The 19,661-nt window shown below is 41.3% G+C and overlaps 2 protein-coding genes across 3 annotated transcripts in view; both read left to right on the forward strand.

Annotated features, from left to right (window-relative positions):
* evlb (Enah/Vasp-like b) overlaps window positions 1–5,425 on the forward strand; it is a gene marked incomplete at its 5' end in the record, with an annotated part of 32,208 nt that extends 26,783 nt beyond the window's left edge. Inside the window, 9 exons of the mRNA XM_084560186.1 lie at window positions 1,599–1,666; window positions 1,814–2,061; window positions 2,206–2,303; window positions 2,473–2,512; window positions 2,865–2,916; window positions 3,811–3,868; window positions 3,966–4,026; window positions 4,186–4,243; window positions 5,128–5,425. Of these exons, the coding sequence (XP_084416312.1) occupies window positions 1,599–1,666; window positions 1,814–2,061; window positions 2,206–2,303; window positions 2,473–2,512; window positions 2,865–2,916; window positions 3,811–3,868; window positions 3,966–4,026; window positions 4,186–4,243; window positions 5,128–5,165 (721 nt within the window). The 3' untranslated portion in view covers window positions 5,166–5,425. The remainder of the gene's footprint in view (window positions 1–1,598; window positions 1,667–1,813; window positions 2,062–2,205; window positions 2,304–2,472; window positions 2,513–2,864; window positions 2,917–3,810; window positions 3,869–3,965; window positions 4,027–4,185; window positions 4,244–5,127) is intronic.
* Window positions 5,426–8,929: 3,504 nt separating this feature from the next.
* Window positions 8,930–14,483, forward strand: yy1b (YY1 transcription factor b). Of its 2 annotated transcripts, none has more exons than XM_084560558.1 (5): window positions 8,930–9,743; window positions 11,155–11,317; window positions 12,565–12,625; window positions 13,045–13,203; window positions 13,603–14,483. In XM_084560558.1, the coding sequence occupies exons 1-5, from the start codon at window positions 9,194–9,196 to the stop codon at window positions 13,783–13,785; spliced, it is 1,116 nt and encodes a 371-aa protein (XP_084416684.1). In that variant the 5' UTR covers window positions 8,930–9,193; the 3' UTR covers window positions 13,786–14,483. The 2 variants fall into 2 exon arrangements, with proteins under 2 accessions (XP_084416684.1, XP_084416685.1); XM_084560559.1 differs by having other exon boundaries at window positions 8,934–9,743; window positions 11,167–11,317.
* Window positions 14,484–19,661: the final 5,178 nt, after the last annotated feature.

Below are 19,661 nucleotides of genomic sequence, written 5' to 3' on the forward strand. Positions count from 1 at the left end.
TTTCCGCTGCTGATGTGTTGTGAAGTGCCTACTGGTGAGGCTTCTGGTATTTTACCACATGTTTAATGATTTCTGTTCAGGATATTTTGCTGGATTATCTCCTCACCAGTGCATGAACTTTGAGTGCCCTCTGTTAGGATTAGGGTAACTCCCATGTGTCCGACAACCTGTCACACCGAGGGAGTATGAACTTAAGCAACTGAGATGAACAGACAGCTGACCTTAGTGACTTTTATTAAAAATGGCTCAAACACGTGAGTTTTTTTTTTTTTTTTTTTTGAATCAGAGTGGTAGATTGAAGAATCCAAAAACATGCTTGAGTAATATTCAAATTGATGCTTTGGTTGGGGGTTACATGGTTTACAGTGTGGCCTGCATTACTTCCACTGCAGCTGATTTTCCTCTCTACACTTTAGAGAAAGGCTTCAGGCACAACTAGGTCCTTGTTGCCATTTTTAAACCTGTGTCAGACAAGCCTATTGGTTCATCTGAATACCAAATGCCAGGGCTTAAGAGAACAAATATGATGGGGAGCTATGGCTCTATTTGATCGTGTGCGGTTTAAACTGTTTCCCTGGCACAAAGGATTACGGCTGTGATTGTGAGGGGAGATTGTGTGCTTATGTATGTAGGTTTGTATGTGTGTGTTTGTTGGCGGACGCAAATTAATTTGACTGAGCTCTCTCCAGCGGCGGCGAGCCGGTATTGCTCAGCAGCTCTGCTCCTGCTGCCTGCACTGCTGTCACATCAGGGAGGCTGCTGTCTCAGCACTTCTCCTGTCCACCACACAGCTGGAAAATTCCACTTCCTCTCCACGAGCTCTCTCTTCTCTCTCTCTCTCCCGAGCCGTGACATACATATGCTTCTCACATCAAAGATAGACAGACATGCGAGTAAAGCTGAGGAAGGTTTGATATGGGCAAGGAGGCAGGTTGGCAAAGTGAAGAGTGGAGGTGGCTGGATATGACATAAAAAGACATTTAGACTGTGCTGTAATCGTGAAATTAAAACTGTGGCAAGACAATGATGGGAGAAGTTTGCAATGTTTTCACATTACTCAAAACTACCTACAGCATGGTGACAGCAATAAGGAAAAACATCTCATCTGCTGGAGCTTAAATGCAATTTTACACAAATTATCACTTGTACAGTATCTGTCCCAACATTACCAAAAAATGTAAAGCTTGGAACTGGAAAACAATTTAGAAGTGTTGATGACTCATCCTGCATTTGGGGCAATGTACTGAAATTGTTATCCAATGAAATGCTTTCCCAGCTTTTCTGGCCCCACCTTCTGCGACTTAGCTCAGGTAAACAGATACTATACTAGCTGTTTCATGGGGACTTTAACTTGAAAATACACTGGCAAGAGCAATAACCTAAAAAGAAGAATATACGAATCCTTGCCATTTTTGATGCACAATAAATCGGCAATTGAAATCCCTTGTTACTACATTTTGAAGTAGTGCAGCCTTAAGGAAGGAAGACATTTCTCTGGCTATTAGTGTGGTTGACTGAACTGTTTCTGGAGGCCAGTAATTTAGTTCAAGACTTTGTGATATTACGTTACCAGCTGTGTTTCTTTCCTGTCCCTTTAGGCAAATGATGGAGCAGCAGCAGCAGATGCAGGCACACATGGAGCGGGAGCGGCGGTCCTCCAACTCAGGTACGCACCTGAAGGGCACAGGTCACATATAGTGGAGCACTTCTTTCATACACATCAAAAACAGTTTGCTTTCTGAAGTGCATCTGAACCCAAATATCCATACAGGTGCAGCCAGTTATTAAATGATGTGTGAAACCTTCCCTCCAGGTTCTCCTTTCCAAGGCCACCCTGCTGTGCTATCCGTGGCCCCACCAGTAGTACCTCCACCAATGAACATGGGCGGACCTCCTCCGCCTCCGCCACCGCCAGGCCCGCCGCCACCCTCAGCAGTGGCACCCCAACCTCCTCTCCCGCCTCCACTGCCCATAGGTGGAGGGAGTCTCGTGGATGAGCCCCCAGCACCGACGGGCCTCGCCGCTATGATCGCTGGAGCCAAACTGCGTCGTGTTCAAAGAGTGAGCCACAAATTTGTGTTCGATGTTATGGCGATACTTCTCCAAGTCGCACAGGATATAACTGGATTATCTCTTCTGAATGTGATTGAAATACTTCAAAAGTTTATTATTTCCTCAAAGTAACCTCTCCTCTCCTCTCCTCAGAGTGAGGACAGCTCGTCAGGCGCCAAAAACGAAGCCAACCGAACAAGTGGGGGGAGTGGAGGTCTGATGGAGGAGATGAACGCTCTGCTGGCACGAAGGTCAGGGCAATGAACTAACAAAGCAAAACGCTTTCATAACTGCTCTCTGCAGTCTTTAATCAGCCTTTAGTTCCAGATTCATGTTTATTGTTATTACAATACTTAAAATTAGCGATGTGGGTGTAGATGGAGTTCCTTGTTCTTATCTGAGGCTTCTTCTTTCCCCCAGAAGGAAAGCAGCTTCAGAGAAGCCAGAGGACAGCCAAAATGTAAGTGAATGGATGGAACAGTGATGGTTTGCAATCCCTAAAGCCTAAACAACTGCTCAGTCTGTGATATACCGTGATAATTGGGGTGATTATTTAGATATGTGTCAGGATAATGCTGTTTGTGATTACATCAGCACACAAATGATAATTTTTTATTATTTAGAGATAAAAACACAAAGAGGAAAGGAAGTCATTGGTTCAGGAAAAAAAATCTATAGGCTATACTGGTTTAATGAAGATTTGTAAATGCAAAATATTCCTTGTTAAGGTGCCGTGTCTGATACTGATGATGATGATGATGATGATTATGCTGTGTTTGTGATGCTTATCGAATCCTTTTTTTTTTTTTTAGGATGACCCAAATTCGCCATCGCCCAGCACTAGGAGTGGACAGAATGCCACAGGTGGGACAACTAAACACAGTAAAGAGGACACAAGAAGCTGGCTTTATTTTAAAGATCATTCACTTCAGGAGTAATCTACATATGCACTGTGTAACGCATTCATGTGTCCTGGGAGGTTTGTCATTGCGGGGTAGTAGATGTAATGATGCTTCATAATGACTTAAGGAACTGTGTAGATCCAACTTATGTCACCTTGCACGGCTGCACACATCTCCAAGTGTGCTCCCTTGGAAAAGGTAAAAGTTGAAGAAGGACAAATTCCTTATATGGAGACATACATGGCAAATAGAGCTGATTTGATTTAATCTGAAATGTAAAAAAGAATAAAAAAACGCACAACATTGCAACACTAATGAGATCATTAGGATGATGAGAGCATCATTACATGCACTTTAGTATCATGGTTGTAATCTTGTTCAGAGTATGAAAAATTAAGAAGCTTGGTTATTCATGTTCCTGTTTACATGGTGATAGCAGTATCCAGGTTTCTGATCATTTGAAAGAAAACAATAATTATAGTTATAGTTAGATTTTTATTTTTCTTCATTATCATACTCTGGTCATATCTTAGACATTGTTTTAAACATTTGCGTGATTCCCTGTGATACACAAAGTACTACACCTAGCATCTTCAAGTTTATTAAAACAGAATGAGAGCTTAGCCAGATTTTTGCACACCTGAGCACACCTGGGATATGAGTGCACTTGAAAATGCACTTGTTTTTAGAAACTCACCGCCTTCCTTGGTGTAAATGTCAGTGCATATTACAGTATATACACACGTGTTGCATGTCTATCAGCTGGTGTACCTCTGTCTATATGTGGTTTTACTGTTACGAAATTTCAGTAAAACCATGCTGGCTGCTTCATCTTACCTTGTTCCGTGTCATCTAGATGGCGCAAAGAAGCCCTGGGACCGAGCTAACTCTGCAGACAGGTCAATGGTTTCAAGGTGAGAGCTGACAGCTCCTCAGCTCTATGAATATGTCTGTGGAGTAGAACAACAACAGTCAGTGTAACAGAAAATGATTTCTCTTATTATAATACAGGGTACGACCTGCAGGGACTGGCAGCGACACAGACTCATTAGACGTCGATAGAATGAAACAGGTAAAGGAAACACAAAGTGTTCACTGCACGCTAATACTTGCTACTTAAGATTCAAAAGACCATTTGAATGATTATTTCACTTGTTTCCAGAGATTTATAATGTAACTAAAGAAATCTGGGATGAACTATTACATTATGTATTTGTTTGTGCTTCAATAGGAAATCTTGGAAGAAGTGTTCCGTGAATTGCACAAAGTGAAGGACGAAATCATCGATGGTATGTTTAATTTTGTTTTGCAAGCCTGAAGAGGGTTAATCAGTCAGCGTGTTGGAACACTGTCTGTTTCCTAATTTATGTTAATGAATATTTAATTGGAAATCTACCCAGAGGGACTGTGGGAGTGTGGTAGTAATGTGAAGATGTAACCACTAGGTTGCACTAGATTCCCAGGAAACTCAACTTGGAGATACACAACAATACACACAAACACTTTGAGAGACAGATAATGTGTTACCTCCCACATGTTAAAACAATATAAATACTTGGATTTTTCTAGAGTTAGTCAGTGTTATCACATATCATATAATTATCACATATCTAGAAAGACAGTGGTACATTTTAAAGGACAATGGATAAACTAGCCAAACTAAATGTTAACACATAGTAGTACTTGTATTTTTTTTAATTAGATAAAAATATTTTAAGCTGTTCATATACCTTACAAATTATGTCACCTCCAATCCCTAAACCGTCACATGAACCAGTACATTACATTATATAGTTATTATGACATGGTATAGGAATATATGTTACACGTATACAGTGTATTTATATATAGTATGCATAGTGGTATACAGTATTGTAATGAAATATAATCATCTGCAAAATAATGATAATCAATATTAAATTACAGAGAATTTATTATACTATAACAGAATAGTACTACACTGTATAATACTCCTAAAGATAAATCAAACTAGATGAGTAAATTACTTGTAGATAAATGTGCCAGTGGTAATTACACAGTTCACACACAGTAAAATCTGTTAAACTGCACGGTTTTATGTTTTTCTTAAGAATACTTTGTTTTCGCTCTGTTTCTTATTCATGAGATAAGAAATCTGACCTAACGTTCATTCCCGTGTTCTCTCTCCTTACAGCCATTAGACATGAACTCAGTCGAGTTAGTACGACATAATCTTCGAGAACTTCTCCCAGACATGAACCCCCCTTTTGGAACCATTGCCCCTGCAGCAACTGCTGTGGCCCTGAAGGCGAGGAGGAGGTGGAGGAGGAGGAGGAGAAGTCAGGAACGGAGGCCCAAACTGTGACATCAACTCATCCTGTCCAGCTGTGGTGTTGACGCAACGTGGCAGCGTTACTGTGACACCTCAGACATGTCCGTGTAACATTTGTTCGTTCTGAGAGAAAGACGTGAATGGGGCACACTCTCGCACTGATTACTCAGATTTCTTAACATTTTTGTCTGTTTGTTAGCCCAGTTCTCCCCTCTGTCCATGGCCCAAAGGAAAATGTATCTTATTTGTTTTGCTTTTTTCACAAGTTTGTTTTAAAGTTTTTTAATTATTACTATCATTTTCATTATTATTACTATCATTCTTATGACTGTCAGTGTAACGTTATATGAGTGGTAGTAGCATAGTAGGTACAATGGTAATAATCAGGAAACAGTTATAAGAATATGATAGTAATAATAACGTCAGTAATATTATTGCACATAATTTTATGTCAGACTTTTTTTATAGATATATTGGTTTTGTTTGAGTTACATTTGAGACCAAATTTTCTTTGTCTTCATCTCACCTGAAACATTTTTTAAAAGGTTTTTTATCCTTTTCGCCCAACACAGTTATATGTGGCACCATGGCAGAAAAAAAAATAAAAACAGGTTTTGACCTGAAACCAAGGGTGGAATAATAAACTTCTTTGGATATCGCAATCTTATGAACTAAAATCTAAAAAAAAAAAAAAGAAATAAATAATACACCAGAGTATTTGTGATCATGTTGTTAATAAAATGTTTATTGGCTGCAAGGATGTGGTGAAGTATTGTTCATTTTATTCTCTCCTTTTATGACAAAGTGCTTCCTGGTTTGACAACGACAACAACAAAAAAAAAGAAACGCACTACGTTTAAAATGAATTCAAATAAAACTGTGAACAATGTCTTGGATAAACGAGGTTGTCTCGCTCCTTTTGTGCCTGTTCGGAATGATTTTTGGGACTGACTGGTGCTTTTGTGTGACTGAAAATGTTTCTTTTCAGTGTTTTTTTTTTTACACCAACACAAAAACCTGTTCTTATTGAATAGGTGCCATAAATTACATCTGATGCAGTGCATAGAAATATGAAACATCTGAGCTGTTTCTGTGCAGCCTTATTGTGTTTTTAAAGTGTTGCACAACACTGAAGGTGCTTCAGAAATATGTGCAATATAAATTCAAAGGATAAGTCTAAAACGAATGCAGGTTTACATCATAGGTACTATATATATATATATATATATATATATATATATAAATATATATATTTGTATAAATTATATACATTTTTGTCACAACTATCTGTGGATGTTAAATTCATTGTAATTTGGTAAAAACATCACTGTATGAAGGGCTGTGATGGATTTCTAAAAAGCCATCCATTGCGGGCAGTCACATACACTGATCAGCCACAACATTAAAACCACTGACAGGAGAAGTGAATAACCATCTTGTGACAATTCAGTGTTCTGCTGGGAAACATTTAGACCTGGCATTCATGTGGATGTTAGACATGTAGCACCCACCTAGACCAGACCAGGCATCTCCACCCCATAGCAATGACACTCCTTGACGGCAGCAGCCATCCCCAGCAGCACAAAAACGGTTTAGGAACAACTAAAAAAAACATGATGGGAGTGGAACAAGCCTGATCCACAGAGGCCCCTCCGCTCAATCCAAAGGACCCAAAGGCCCCCACTCTGGGGCGCCGAAAAGGGGGGGTAAAGGAGACGGATTCTAGGGGCCCATGATTGAGGGGGGCCCAGAGAGGCCCCTAATGATGATGAAATTATAATACAGAAAAAATAATGACACTAAGTTATTAACTAACATATAATCACAAATGTTTTATTTTCAATGTCCTGGTAACAATAACTTTATTTGTTTTGGACACATAAACGCCTGTAGGCGTATATATATATATATATATATATATATATATATATATATATATATATATATATATAGTACCTATGATGTAAACCTGCATTCGTTTTAGACTTATCCTTTGAATTTATATTGCACATATTCCTGCAGGCGTTTATGTGCATAAGCGCACCGGCGGTTTGTCACACAGCGCCACAGGCGTTCAGTAAACTAAAAATGATCTTGCCATGCTGTCAATTGAGAGTCAGTTGGCTTGAAAGCTGGACTTCAAAGACGTGATAAGTGATTTTGCACGTGAGAAGGCTCGGCATTGGGCTTTTGGTGAGAAAAATTGAGCAAGGACCAGTGATTGAAAGGTTGCAAAAGGAAGCTTGACTCAGTCGGCAACGTTATATATTTGCCATTCTTTCATATATTAAGTTCTACTTAAATAATGAGAAATCATATATGGCCATTTTGTATTTTGATGGTGTTTTTGTTTTTGCTGAGATTTTTTTCTCTGCACTGATTATAATTGCTATTTTTTCATGGAAGAGTTTATTTCCGATTTAAGAATCAGTGTTGCAGCAAATAAATGAATCAGAATGAATTCCTTTGTATTCGGAGTGCTCAGTTCTACTGTACATGTCAACTGTCATGTTGTTCTTCTTTCACAAATATGGTAACGATAGTCAAAAATACCATTAAAATGCATAATTGTATGTAAAATAGCATCAAAAAATTTCACCGCTGTGTTGGGGGGCCCAAAATCCCTAGCGGCGCCCCTGCCCCCACTAACAACACTGTGGCCCATGTCCATTCTCTGATGAGTCACAACTGATTTGGAGGTTCAAGGGAGGCCTACATAATATTAGGAAGGTGGTCATAATGTCATGCCTGATCGGTGTATTTGCAGCAGAAAAGTAGTATAATTATAAAATCATAATTGTAGTATTGTTGGCATGAAGGTAAGGAGACTAAAGGTGAACATTAAGTTTTGAATATTGTTGTGTAACAATTTCTACAACTTTCTAAGTATATCTTATGTTTGGTAGGTTGAATATAACACTTCAGGCATCAATGTTGGTCTCCATAACTCACAATAAAATGTGCCAATAAAGCCCCGAAATTGCTTTTATGTGTAAAAATAAATAAATAAATAAAATGTAATTTACAGGATTAGTGTTCACAAACACTGGTATAATTTCAGATTTCAAACATAGCATTAGATGCAGAAAATTTCTTTGCAGCTCTTATGAACACCTGTGTGTTTACCTTTAGCTATCAATGGAGCAGCAACGTAATGTAGTGTAGTGCACGGCAGCAGTAACTGGTTTAACTGGTCTCAAATATGTGACTATAGCCAATATGACAACATTTAGACTCTGGATGGATCATTATCATGTAGATCTTCTATACGTGACTGCATACAACATTTTTGAGATCACAGGTTACAAAGCTGAAAACCCTAATACATTCTCTTTTTTTTTTTTTCATTTGTGGTGAGCAGTCATTGGCTGGTAGAGCTACACAAACAAGGAAGAACAATATTAATCAGTTAGTCAATAAGAAAAATATTAAAAATGAACAAGGTTTACTTTCTTTCCAATTGTGTATTTAATTTAAATACTTTGTGTTTGGGTTTTTTTTCTTAGGAGCTGTCCAGTACATTTGTAATCTAGTCACCTGAGCTATATTATAGACAAAATTATAAAAAACAAAAAAATGGAACAAACTGTTGTGAGTATTGTGTAATTTTACCCGTTGAATCGTGTGTCAACCGGATGAGAACTTTAGGGACAAATACAGTATGTGTAATCCTCACGTCCACAATGATTGGGAACCCCCAGTACCTCAGGCTGCACTGTGGATTCGCTGAACTCTCGCGATGTTTCCGTATGACAGAGCATAGTGGCGACGAGAACTGGCGTGGGACGGAGTGAAGAGAGTTGTTATCGAAGAAGAGGGAGAGGAGGCAGAAGCAGGAGCAGAGCAGGGGGTGTGTGAGTGTGTTTGTGAGGTCCAAAAAGGAGCACAACACGGCGTGAATGAGAGAGGCAAGCTGGCGGACTACAATATGGCATCCGGAGATACTCTGTACATTGAGACAGACGGCTCGGAGATGCCGGCCGAGATCGTGGAGCTCCACGAGATAGAGGTAGAGACCATACCGGTGGAGACTATCGAGACCACGGTGGTCGGCGGGGATGACGACGACGACGACGACGACGACGGGCAGCCCATGATCGCGCTCCAGCCGCTAGTTACGGACGACCCGAACTCAATCCACCACCACCAGGAGGTGATCCTGGTCCAGACCCGAGAGGAGGTGGTCGGTGGAGATGACTCGGACCTGCACACGGACGGTGGTGGCGGGTTCGAGGACCAGATTCTTATCCCCGTACCGGCTCCGGGGGTGGAGGACGAGTATATCGAGCAGACTTTGGTGACTGTGGCTGGAAAGAGCTCAGTGGGTCGGGTGAAACGAGGAGGCGGCACTGGGGGGAAGAAATCGGGAAAAAAGAGCTATTTAAGCGGTTCTGAGGCCGGCGGAAGAAAATGGGAACAGAAGCAGGTGCAAATAAAGACACTGGAGGGGGAATTTTCTGTTACAATGTGGGCATCGGGTAAGTAAACGTTAGCCCAGCCGTGTCTGTCAACTCCGTTGCATGAGGCCTCATTGCCTGGGCGTTGTCCTGCTGCACCAGACTAGTTCCTGGAGTAGTCCGTTGCACCGCCGCGAGAAGCGACATTTAACGCACGTTTTCGATGCAACGCCTTGCTGTGGCACAGCAAAATGTTTTTGTTTTGAAGGGAGGCCATGTTTTAGGTGTTGCTGGGCGCCGCCATATTCCCCGAGACTAGTAAGTATGGCGGCGGCCCCGAAAAAATGGCGATAGTCGCGGCCAGGCAGAGATGGCGGCGGTGCTCGTGGGGAGAGAGGCAGCAGGATTTGATATATCTGCAGGCCGCAACATTGTGGCGCACTTGCTGCACAGTATTAGCTAACAGAGCGCTAGAGGGTTGCGTAAAGTGTGAGAAAGTTTAATATTCGTGAAATTTAGAGCAGGGCACTGTTTAGCCAGGGAGTCGTTTAGCAGTTAGCTCTGGCTGCTGTCGCTGGTAGTTAACCAGACAAGTTAGCGCCCGCATCAGGCTAACTGCTGCCTGTGTGCAGGGAGCTGATTAATATTGACCTGGTGGTAATTCACCATTAATATAAGAGGGTCTCCTTAAGTAACCATAAGGGTATATTTCCCCTGTGTGACAGTTATACTGCCGTCTAAATAAAACGGCTAGTATTAGCTTACAGTTATATGTTTTAGTATGGGCGCCGCTGCTCTCTGTGTCTATTTTTAGTGCTCTCTGCTGGTTGGTAGAGAGAAGGAGTCATCTTAACACAGAAAATACCTCAGAATGAGGACATGCATTTTGTGTTTTAATGTTAGTTTGAACAATCGTGAATTAAAGACTAATTATCTCCATTTACTACAGATAAAGTGTATATATATTTTTAAATTAGAAATGAAAACAGGGTCCCTACTTTGCGCATTTCTGTTTTAGATTATTATTATTATTATTATTGCTGAATTTTTATAATTGTGCGGCATTTTCACACGCAAATCTGATTTGTATTGGTTAATTTCACTACTTTGAAAACAAACGTAAAAATGCAGTTGGCAGTAAACAATCATATTAATAGTGTTTACAGTTTTTTTCCCCTATTGCACTGCGTATTACAAAGTGAATTGGCTGTATCGTTAAAACTAAACTCCTCACTCTAAATATGTTGAAATAATCACACACACACACATATATCTATCTATCTATCTATCTATCTATCTATCTATCTATCTATATAGATATAGATAGGAGGAGGAGGAGGGGTGAGAGGGACGTTTTTTTTGTTGTTTTTTTATAGATATAAGTAATTGTGCAGCAACTTATTATATAATGTAGATGCTTTCAGCCTCCTGAGGCTTGTAGCCAGGGCAACACCAATATGTTATCGGTTCAGTCTCTGTAATGTGTTTCTAGATGACAATAAAGACATTGACCATGAGTCGGTGGTGGAAGAGCAGATCGTCGGGGAGAACTCCCCTCCGGATTACTCCGAGTACATGACGGGGAAGAAGCTGCCCCCTGGTGGCATCCCGGGGATCGACCTCTCAGATCCCAAGCAGCTGGCTGAGTTTGCAAGGTGAGTGTCTGTGAGGACCTCTGCTCCACCTGTTCCCAGCGGTAAACAAACCTGTTTACACTGTCCACACGCATTCTGCAGAGTATGCTGCTGCTGCTCCTCAGACGCACCGCTGGGAGAGTTTCCAAACCCAAAAGCATGCAAATGTTAGGTTTACAACATGCACTGACTTGCCAAATCATTAGGTACACTAGTCAAAACAAATGCATTCTGATACACTATGTTTGCACTTCAGGACTGTTATAATATATAGAAAGTTGGTGATATATGTATGTTCATTCTGGAGGGTGTAGTTTGTGATGCTGTTAAACTGGATTGAATTAAACTCAGAAATAAATAAAAGAAATATGTGTCTGTACAACTATAATATAAACCAACAGTCCTACAAAACACAGTCTCCAAAATGAAAACACAGCTGAATCAACAGCTCCCTGTTATTAGAAACAAGTGTTGAATACCAAAGCCTTCATGTAGCAAAAATGTAGTGCAGGACTGTTATATAAGACTGTGTTAATTTTCACTAGTGTACGTAATGAGCTGGCAAGTGTATATGTTCTTTTGTATGCATTGGAAATTTTCAAAATGCACCATGGGAAGCTCTAAGTCCAAACACTAACTTTGTAATTACAATAAGAATATAATTAGATGGAAAGAATGCAAATTAAACACCACATGTCAAATGCTTGAGAATTAAATGGAGAAAGACGTCAAAATATATTAAATTCCGTAGCTGTGTGCGTGTGTGTCCGTATATTTTTATACACAAGGTGTCATTAAGCTGCGGTATTTATTCTTGAAGGTTAATTATTGTTATTGCAGTACAATAAAGTAGATCAAAGAGAGGCATGCTATCAATCCTTTTTATTGTGGATTTTGTTATATAATGATGAATAAGTGATAATGTGTACACGCATGTGCCAGTAAAACATTTTCAGTCTAGTAACCAACACCAAATCGCATTATTTAGTATCTGTATGTTTAATGTCCAGTAGACTTACTTGATGTGTCAAACCGGGAAAGTCTTATAAGTGTATATTAAGGATTGACAGCACACTAATGCAAGTTAATGACCAGTTGTTTCAACCCCAGGAGGAGGTCAGCAAAATGTGGGGTGGGCTTAGTTCATGGTGAGGACAGTGGATGTCTGGACTTGTAGATAAAGCAGGATTTTATGTTGAAGGATGAATTTGTCTGTTCAGTGTGTTAAAAACTAAAAGGCTTTTTTTTGTTGTTTTGTTTTTTAACAGAATGAAGCCCAGGAAAGTCAAAGAAGACGATGCTCCCCGGACGATAGCTTGTCCTCATAAAGTGAGTCTGTCCCTCACAGGAAGCCCGTCATCTTTTTGGCAAAATTGTGTTCATAGTTCCTGACAGGTTTAATAGTGTAATGCTTTGTGTGTAATTGGAAAATCTCACTAGAGGTTATTTAAAAGGCAAGGTAGCACTTGAGGATATTGATTTTTATGTACGTACAAGAACAGCCAGGCCTTATCTGAGCTCACTAATGTAAATGGCTTTCTCCACCCTGTGAGCAGTCTGCTTTTTGAGTGTGAGGCTGCTGATGGAACATTACATTTCAGGACAGAGTAGAGGCTGCTCCAGTCTTGAACTGGTTTCAAAGACGCTGTAGAAAATGCAGAGAACACTTGACACCTTGCCGTGAAGAGCCGTACATCATATGATTGTCTGTGCTGTCAGTCAACGCTGTGCTTTGTTTTGTTCCTCAGGGCTGCACAAAGATGTTCAGGGATAACTCGGCCATGAGGAAGCATCTCCACACCCACGGGCCCCGTGTGCATGTCTGCGCAGAGTGCGGCAAGGCCTTTGTTGAGAGCTCCAAGCTCAAGCGCCACCAACTTGTACACACAGGAGAGAAGCCCTTCCAGGTTGGCATCTGCAAAAACCTCATGCACTCCCACGCGCGATTTCGCTATTTTTACATTTTAAGCTCTGAAATTCATCACTGCTTGATTCCAAACTCAAGCTATGTAATCTGTCCTTTTACAGGCTAAATATACAAATGTCTTAGCTGAATAAATGAAAGACCAACAACCCCTGCCTTCTAACTTTTAGAGTATTTGCATGATCGCAAACTTTAATACTGTTTACTCTAATTCTCTTTCACTGTTTAGATGTACCTGTTCCATTTTAATGTGTGATTATGTATAATTATAGGCATATTTCAGCCAAAGTTAAACATTCTGGGTGATATTTTTGAAGTTGGCTGTGTCACACTGTTAAGTCAACCTGTAGACTGACCATCCTGCTCCTCTGTTTGCTCCTAGTGTACCTTCGAAGGCTGCGGGAAAAGGTTTTCTCTGGACTTCAACCTGCGCACACACGTGCGGATCCACACTGGAGACCGGCCCTACGTCTGCCCTTTCGACGGCTGCAATAAGAAGTTCGCCCAGTCGACCAACCTAAAGTCTCACATTCTCACACACGCCAAAGCCAAAAACAACCAATGAGAACCCATCCATCAGCGTCAGGCCACCAAGACGAAAAAAAGAGCATTCTAGCGGCACACGTGAAAACTTCTTTTGAAGACGGAATGAAAAGCTTGAGACTTATTGATTTATATTAAAAAAATCTGACAGATTAAAAGACTTAGAAACACTGAAATTCAGCTGGTTTTCCTGAGCCCCCTTTCTTCTGCTGTCACATTGGATGAGGAACGCATTGACTATTCCCCAAAGCCCCGGCCGACACAGTCCCTTTGTTTCTCCAGTGGCACTTGGCTGCCAGAAGATGGAACCCATGGACAAACATCAGAGACTTATTTTTACCAGAGTGATCAGAGAAGCAGTGCTCTATTAGTATTTTTATTTTGTCACATTGCTTTTATTTCCTTCAAGTGTGCATATTGTACACTTGACTCAGGCTATGTTTAGTAAAATTGTGATTTCTTTTTTTTCCTCCTGTGTTATGAGAACGTACTTATGATACAAAGAAAAAAAAAAAGGCCCTGGCCTTGTTTGACCTGTTTCACACGTATGGGAAGTTTAAAAAAAACAGCTGTATGTTTGCATTTCCACACCTTCTTTGGTTGTATTTTTCTCTAACCACAAAATAACCTTGTATACTTGTATTGTATGGCTGTATTAAAATTAAGTAGATAGATAGAGGTGTGATTTAAAGTGTTAACCGATTAAACTTTTAGTCATGAGTTGCTTTATATTTTCTATAAACCGTCTTTACACAGATGAAGATGAGTAATATAAGCTTACTCAGAGCCTGTCACAGTTGAAGTATCTGAAGTGTACGTTGAGTTGACTGCGAGACCATCACTTTCTTTGTTAGAATGTAATGTACAGACGTCAATCATTAACATCCTTTGTTGATATTTACAACCATGTATCTCAACTGCCCACAATAAAATGGGTCATTCCAACTCTGTCAAACTACACAATCTGTTTTTACTAGGTGTGTCTGTCAAATTTAAAGCACCTGAATGTATTACATTGAGAGTTTGGAAAGTAATATTAGAGAGATTCATTGACAATCTAATCTGCCTCTGGCAACTAATTAACTAACAGAAGTATTTAATGTATCTTCTACTTGCACTGATCAGCAGCAACATTAAAACCACTGACAGGAGAAGTAAATAACATTGACCATCTTGTGACAATCTGATGTTTTGCCAGGAAACTTTTGGACCTGGCATTCATGTGGATGTTACTTAGACATGTAGCACCCACCTAGACCAGACCAGGCACTCCCACCCCATAGCAATGACACTCCTTGATGGCAGCAGCCATCCCCAGCAGGATGCAGCCTGACACAGACACACACACAAAAACAGTTTAGGAACAACTCAAAAAACATGAAGGACAGCACAAGGTGTTGACCTGGCCTCCAAATTCACTAGATCCCAAACTGATCAAGTATCCATGGGATGATCCACAGAGGCCCCTCCCCTCAACCAATAGGACCCAAAGGTCCCCACTAACAACATTCTGTTACCAGAAACCACAGGACACCCTCAGAAGGCCCATGTCCATTCTCTGATGAGTCACAACTGATTTGTAGGCACAAGGGAGACCTACACAATATTAGGTCATAATGTGACTGACATGGGTGTGCAAAGCATTTTGTCAGTTAGGCTCCAAAGAGGGACAGTGTCTTGGAGCTGAACCCTCGACGGTGAAAGAAGATAAGGAAGAACCACCACTGGTCAAGATTCTGGTGGTGGTGGAGCAGCAGGTGGCTGATGAAGACTCCTAGAACGAACAGTAAGAGGTGGAGTTTGGCCTAAAAGCAGAGCGACACGGATCACTGAACAAGAGTGGTAGATATTGGGAAAAAATGAGGAGAGGTAGTAGAGTGGAAGGAATATCCTGCACTCACCATAAAGGAAAGGAAACAGTGGACAGATACTCCTCATTGAACTTTTACCTAAGCTTCATTTCATACAAGTGATGCATGAAGATGAAGAACATGTTTAAAACGTTATTGGATCAGGAAATGCAAGATGCTGTCACATCCTTTTTACTGCACCCATGCGTTTCACTTCGTCAGTCAGCTATTGGCTGCTACACACACATCATTAGGACAGATCCCTTAAAGGTCCCGTGTCCTGCAGTGTTATGCACAAGTGTGTGCACCACTGAGCAGCTGATCAATACAACCAATGCAGCAAACACATCAAAACAAGCCTCTCTGTAAAAGTCAGTGTTACTTTTGATTCCATCTGAAATGGAACCCAAGTGGAAAGAGGGATGAGAGGGACTGACGGTAAGGGATGAGTGAGGTCAAATGGGGAGATGGTTTATGCTCTTCAGACTCAGAGTGGGGTCTCGTCTCAGGAAGCTTCCTCCCTTATCTCCCTGGTTCCTGTAACGGAAGAGGAAAGAGGAGGCAAAGAGAGAGAGGGTGCTTGGACACACCTTTATAGGTAAACGTGCAAAATAGAATTGCATGAGGTGTGGTCTTGTTCCTGAGCCTGAGTTACTCTAGCTTCATTTGCAGCATGTGCAAAAGTTCTGCTTGTAAAGTCTGAGAACTTCATGCCTCATTAGGTCTTGAAAGACAGGTCAAGGTTTGTCGTAAAGTACTGTCAGCTCATGACATTTCCAGAGCTCATAAATTCCACGGACTCCTCCGAGCAGCTGACTGAAGATCTGGGAACGCGGCTAATTGATGCCTGCGAAGCAGTGGGAGCCTATAAAAAGATGCAGCTTGTAATTTCTCCCGTCCGAAATGTCATTAAGAAATGGCAGCTCAGGGGAACCGTGGAAGTCAGGACAAGATCGGGAAAACCAAGAAAACTTTCAGAATGGGTAAAGACAAGAAAGACAAAGGAAGCACAACATGATTGTGATATCTGATATATGTGGGGAGGATTAGCTAACCGGAGTGATGGGGCACAATTTGCTTGCAACAACACGCATGAGTCATCAGAAGAGTCATCAGAAGGAAACCCACAATCTCATTACAAAAGTCACTGTCTGATGAATTCAAAGAACGGTAGCCCAGATGAGTTACTCTCAAAACAAGTGTTAAACTGAGTGCTGTAGCCTCAGTCAGCAAAGGTATTCATTCATTCATTCATTACGTGTTACCTCTTGTCCTCTAGAGGGTCACAGGAGGGCTAACACCTTTCAACATCCCAACTACCATTGAGAGGCACGGTACATCCTGGACAGGTCGCCAGTTTATCACGGGGCGAACACAGAGAGACAAACAAACACTCACATTTCACACCTACGACCAATTTAGAATCACCATTGACCCAACAAGCAAAAGCAACTACCAAAGTAGGTACTGTCACTGATGGAAGTGTATGGGGAAGGTAGCACATAATGTCATCAAGTCGGTCCAGTGAAAGTGGCTGGCCTCTACAAGAAGACAACGTCCCAAAGCAGCTCTGGACTTGAACATGATTAGAAACATTTAGGTAGATCTAAAACATGCAAGACAACAGGTGATCTGCAAGTTGGGCTGCGTGAATAGAAAACCACCACTGGGCACAAAACATATTTAGATGAAGTATACGAAAAAGATATGAAAGGTTACTGAACTGTGATTTCGATGAAACCTTTGCACATTTGCATGTGAACTTCCAAATGCAGAACTGTTGCTCAACTGTTACTCAAAGTACTTACTTTTCTTATATGGTGGTATTGTTACTTATGCTAAAGTAATGACTTATTAGTTCTTCTTTGTAATGAGACTCTTTGTCCTATGTGTTATCATTAAGAGTTTGTGCCTTTTCCATCTTTCAGAATTCACACAGTGAAAGGCCTCCACAAAGACAGCACGTGTCAGCCTTCAATCATATTCAACTCTGGATAACGGATGTTCTAAAAGCTGTAACATCATTCTGGGATTTCTTTCCTTCCTTCCACTTGCAGTTTTTGAGTTTACTCATAAGTCCAGTCCCTTTTCTGCTCATCCAGCAGGATTAGCTTTACTGCCTACCTCAGCGTCCCGCTAAGACCCTGCACTTCCCTCTGATCCCAGCCATCATGCTGCAGACTCCACGCCAGCTCCTACTGCCCCCTTCAGGCCACAAGCTGTAGTGACTTCACCCAGGTGCCAGTGCTATCCATGGTGCTGATCCCAGACACTGGATACGTCCTCACCATGCCCCTCTGCGGGGCCAGTGAAACACGTCGTTTGAAGACTTTTCCTCTGAGTCTTTCTTTTTGAGATCTTCTGTCCTCACTGTCTGTCACACAAAACCACTCAGAGGGCTTGAGGAAAACAAAAAGGGAGCAGAGCTGCTTTCTGTTGAGGAAATAAATTGATTTAGCTTGAGTGCATTCTTGATGTCTTATTGGCTTTTTAGAGCCCAAACAGCTCAGAGCTCCTGCTTTACATTCAGAACCAGGCTCACCCCCACTCTACCTGAGAACTTTGACTGGAGCCGTGTGTGAGCCCACCTTCCTTCTGTGGATGTGTGTGAGTCAGAGTATGTAAAGGCTGATTCAGACATGATTCCACTTGGGGGTCTCTGCCTATTTTTCTTTTTTTTCTAAGGGAGCATTTATTTACGGGATTGGTTGTTTTGATTGACAAAGGCAGGGGAGACTAAATGTGCTACTTGTTATTCAGCTGAAGTCTGTCAAGCCTCCAACACCTGCTCTCTTTCAGATGCTTATTTCATTATGGCTTCTCTCTCCCAAGAGTCAAGGCACTTGTTTTTTTATTTTTTTTTTGTTCTTTTCTTTTTGTAATCCTCTGCAGCGTGTTTACCTGGATGTTATTCCCTTTCTCGCTCTCTCTCTCTCCGTCTCTGCTTTGGCCAACTCTTGGCTTGTTCGCAGCCGAGCATGATCTCACCTACAATCTCGACGCTCGGAATTTTCTTTCATTAGTTTGTGCGCGCGTCTCTCTGAGGCGCACTGACAGAACGCAAACAAAGGTTTATCACACTGAAGCACACCAGGCGGCCTGAGCAGGGAGATACCCACAGTCGCTGCGCTAAACCCCTTCATCTGTGAGTGGAGACTAAATCAGGAAATCCGAAGAGATCAACCCTCAGCCCTCTGTGCTTTATTATTTATTTCTTAATAACACTCCTGCAAGGATCTTGCTCTTGGTTGTGCTCTGCCTGCCAAGAGCTAAATGTGATGTAGAGGGAGATGTAAATAAATCCCGAGGCAAGAAAGAACAAAATTGTATAAGCCTTGTCTAATATCTTGATTGAAATCTTCTCCACTAAAGCTGAATAAACTTCATTCTGCAAATACAGAATTGCACAAAATGACTTTTATGTAAATTGTACCTTTCTCTTCATCCTTGGTTACACACAACGAAAGCCTCTCAGTGACTATTACTCTTCCTTTGCTCCTTGACACAGTCAGTTTGATGGTAAGACATGCAGAACAGTGTTAACTCCGCTCAATGTGCAGGTCAAATCTCTGAACTTATATCTTTTCTAGACACGTTTAAATCTCGTGAAGTGCCTGCTTTTTTTTTTCTTCTTCTTCTTTTTGCAGTGGGCACAGCGAGATATGCTATTTCCATGCAGAAAATATGTTGCCAAGGTAACAGAGGAGAGAGCGAGAGCATGTGTGTGCAAGAGGGAGAGAGAAATAGAGAGAGAGAGGCTGAGATACCCCCTGAATACCAGGACTGCTGCTGCAGACGTAGAGCACACCGCTCCACCCTGTCAGCATCACTACAACACTTTTCTGAAAACCCGTCTCTCAAACGCTTTAAATGTCAGGGGTTTTATTTCTGTCTTCATCTGCTGATGTGACACAAAGGCACGGGACACTGGAGCCTGTAATGCACTTCTTTCCGCACCTCACCCTCTTTCACACCTCTGGTCCTCTGTCATGAGCTCTCTTACTCTCCCAGTCTGTCTCTACCTATATATAGACTGCCTTTCAACGGT

This window comes from Chelon labrosus (assembly GCF_963514085.1).
Source record: "Chelon labrosus genome assembly, chromosome: 14".
NCBI classification, from domain to species: Eukaryota; Metazoa; Chordata; class Actinopteri; order Mugiliformes; family Mugilidae; genus Chelon; species Chelon labrosus.

Bases quoted from the DNA above. Each gene is read 5' to 3' on its own strand.
- yy1b (XM_084560558.1), top strand. From the start codon at position 9,194: ATGGCATCCGGAGATACTCTGTACATTGAGACAGACGGCTCGGAGATG. The intron at 11,318-12,564 runs GTGAGTGTCTGT...GTTTTTTAACAG, and splicing joins CAGCTGGCTGAGTTTGCAAG to AATGAAGCCCAGGAAAGTCA. The intron at 12,626-13,044 runs GTGAGTCTGTCC...TTTGTTCCTCAG, and splicing joins CGATAGCTTGTCCTCATAAA to GGCTGCACAAAGATGTTCAG.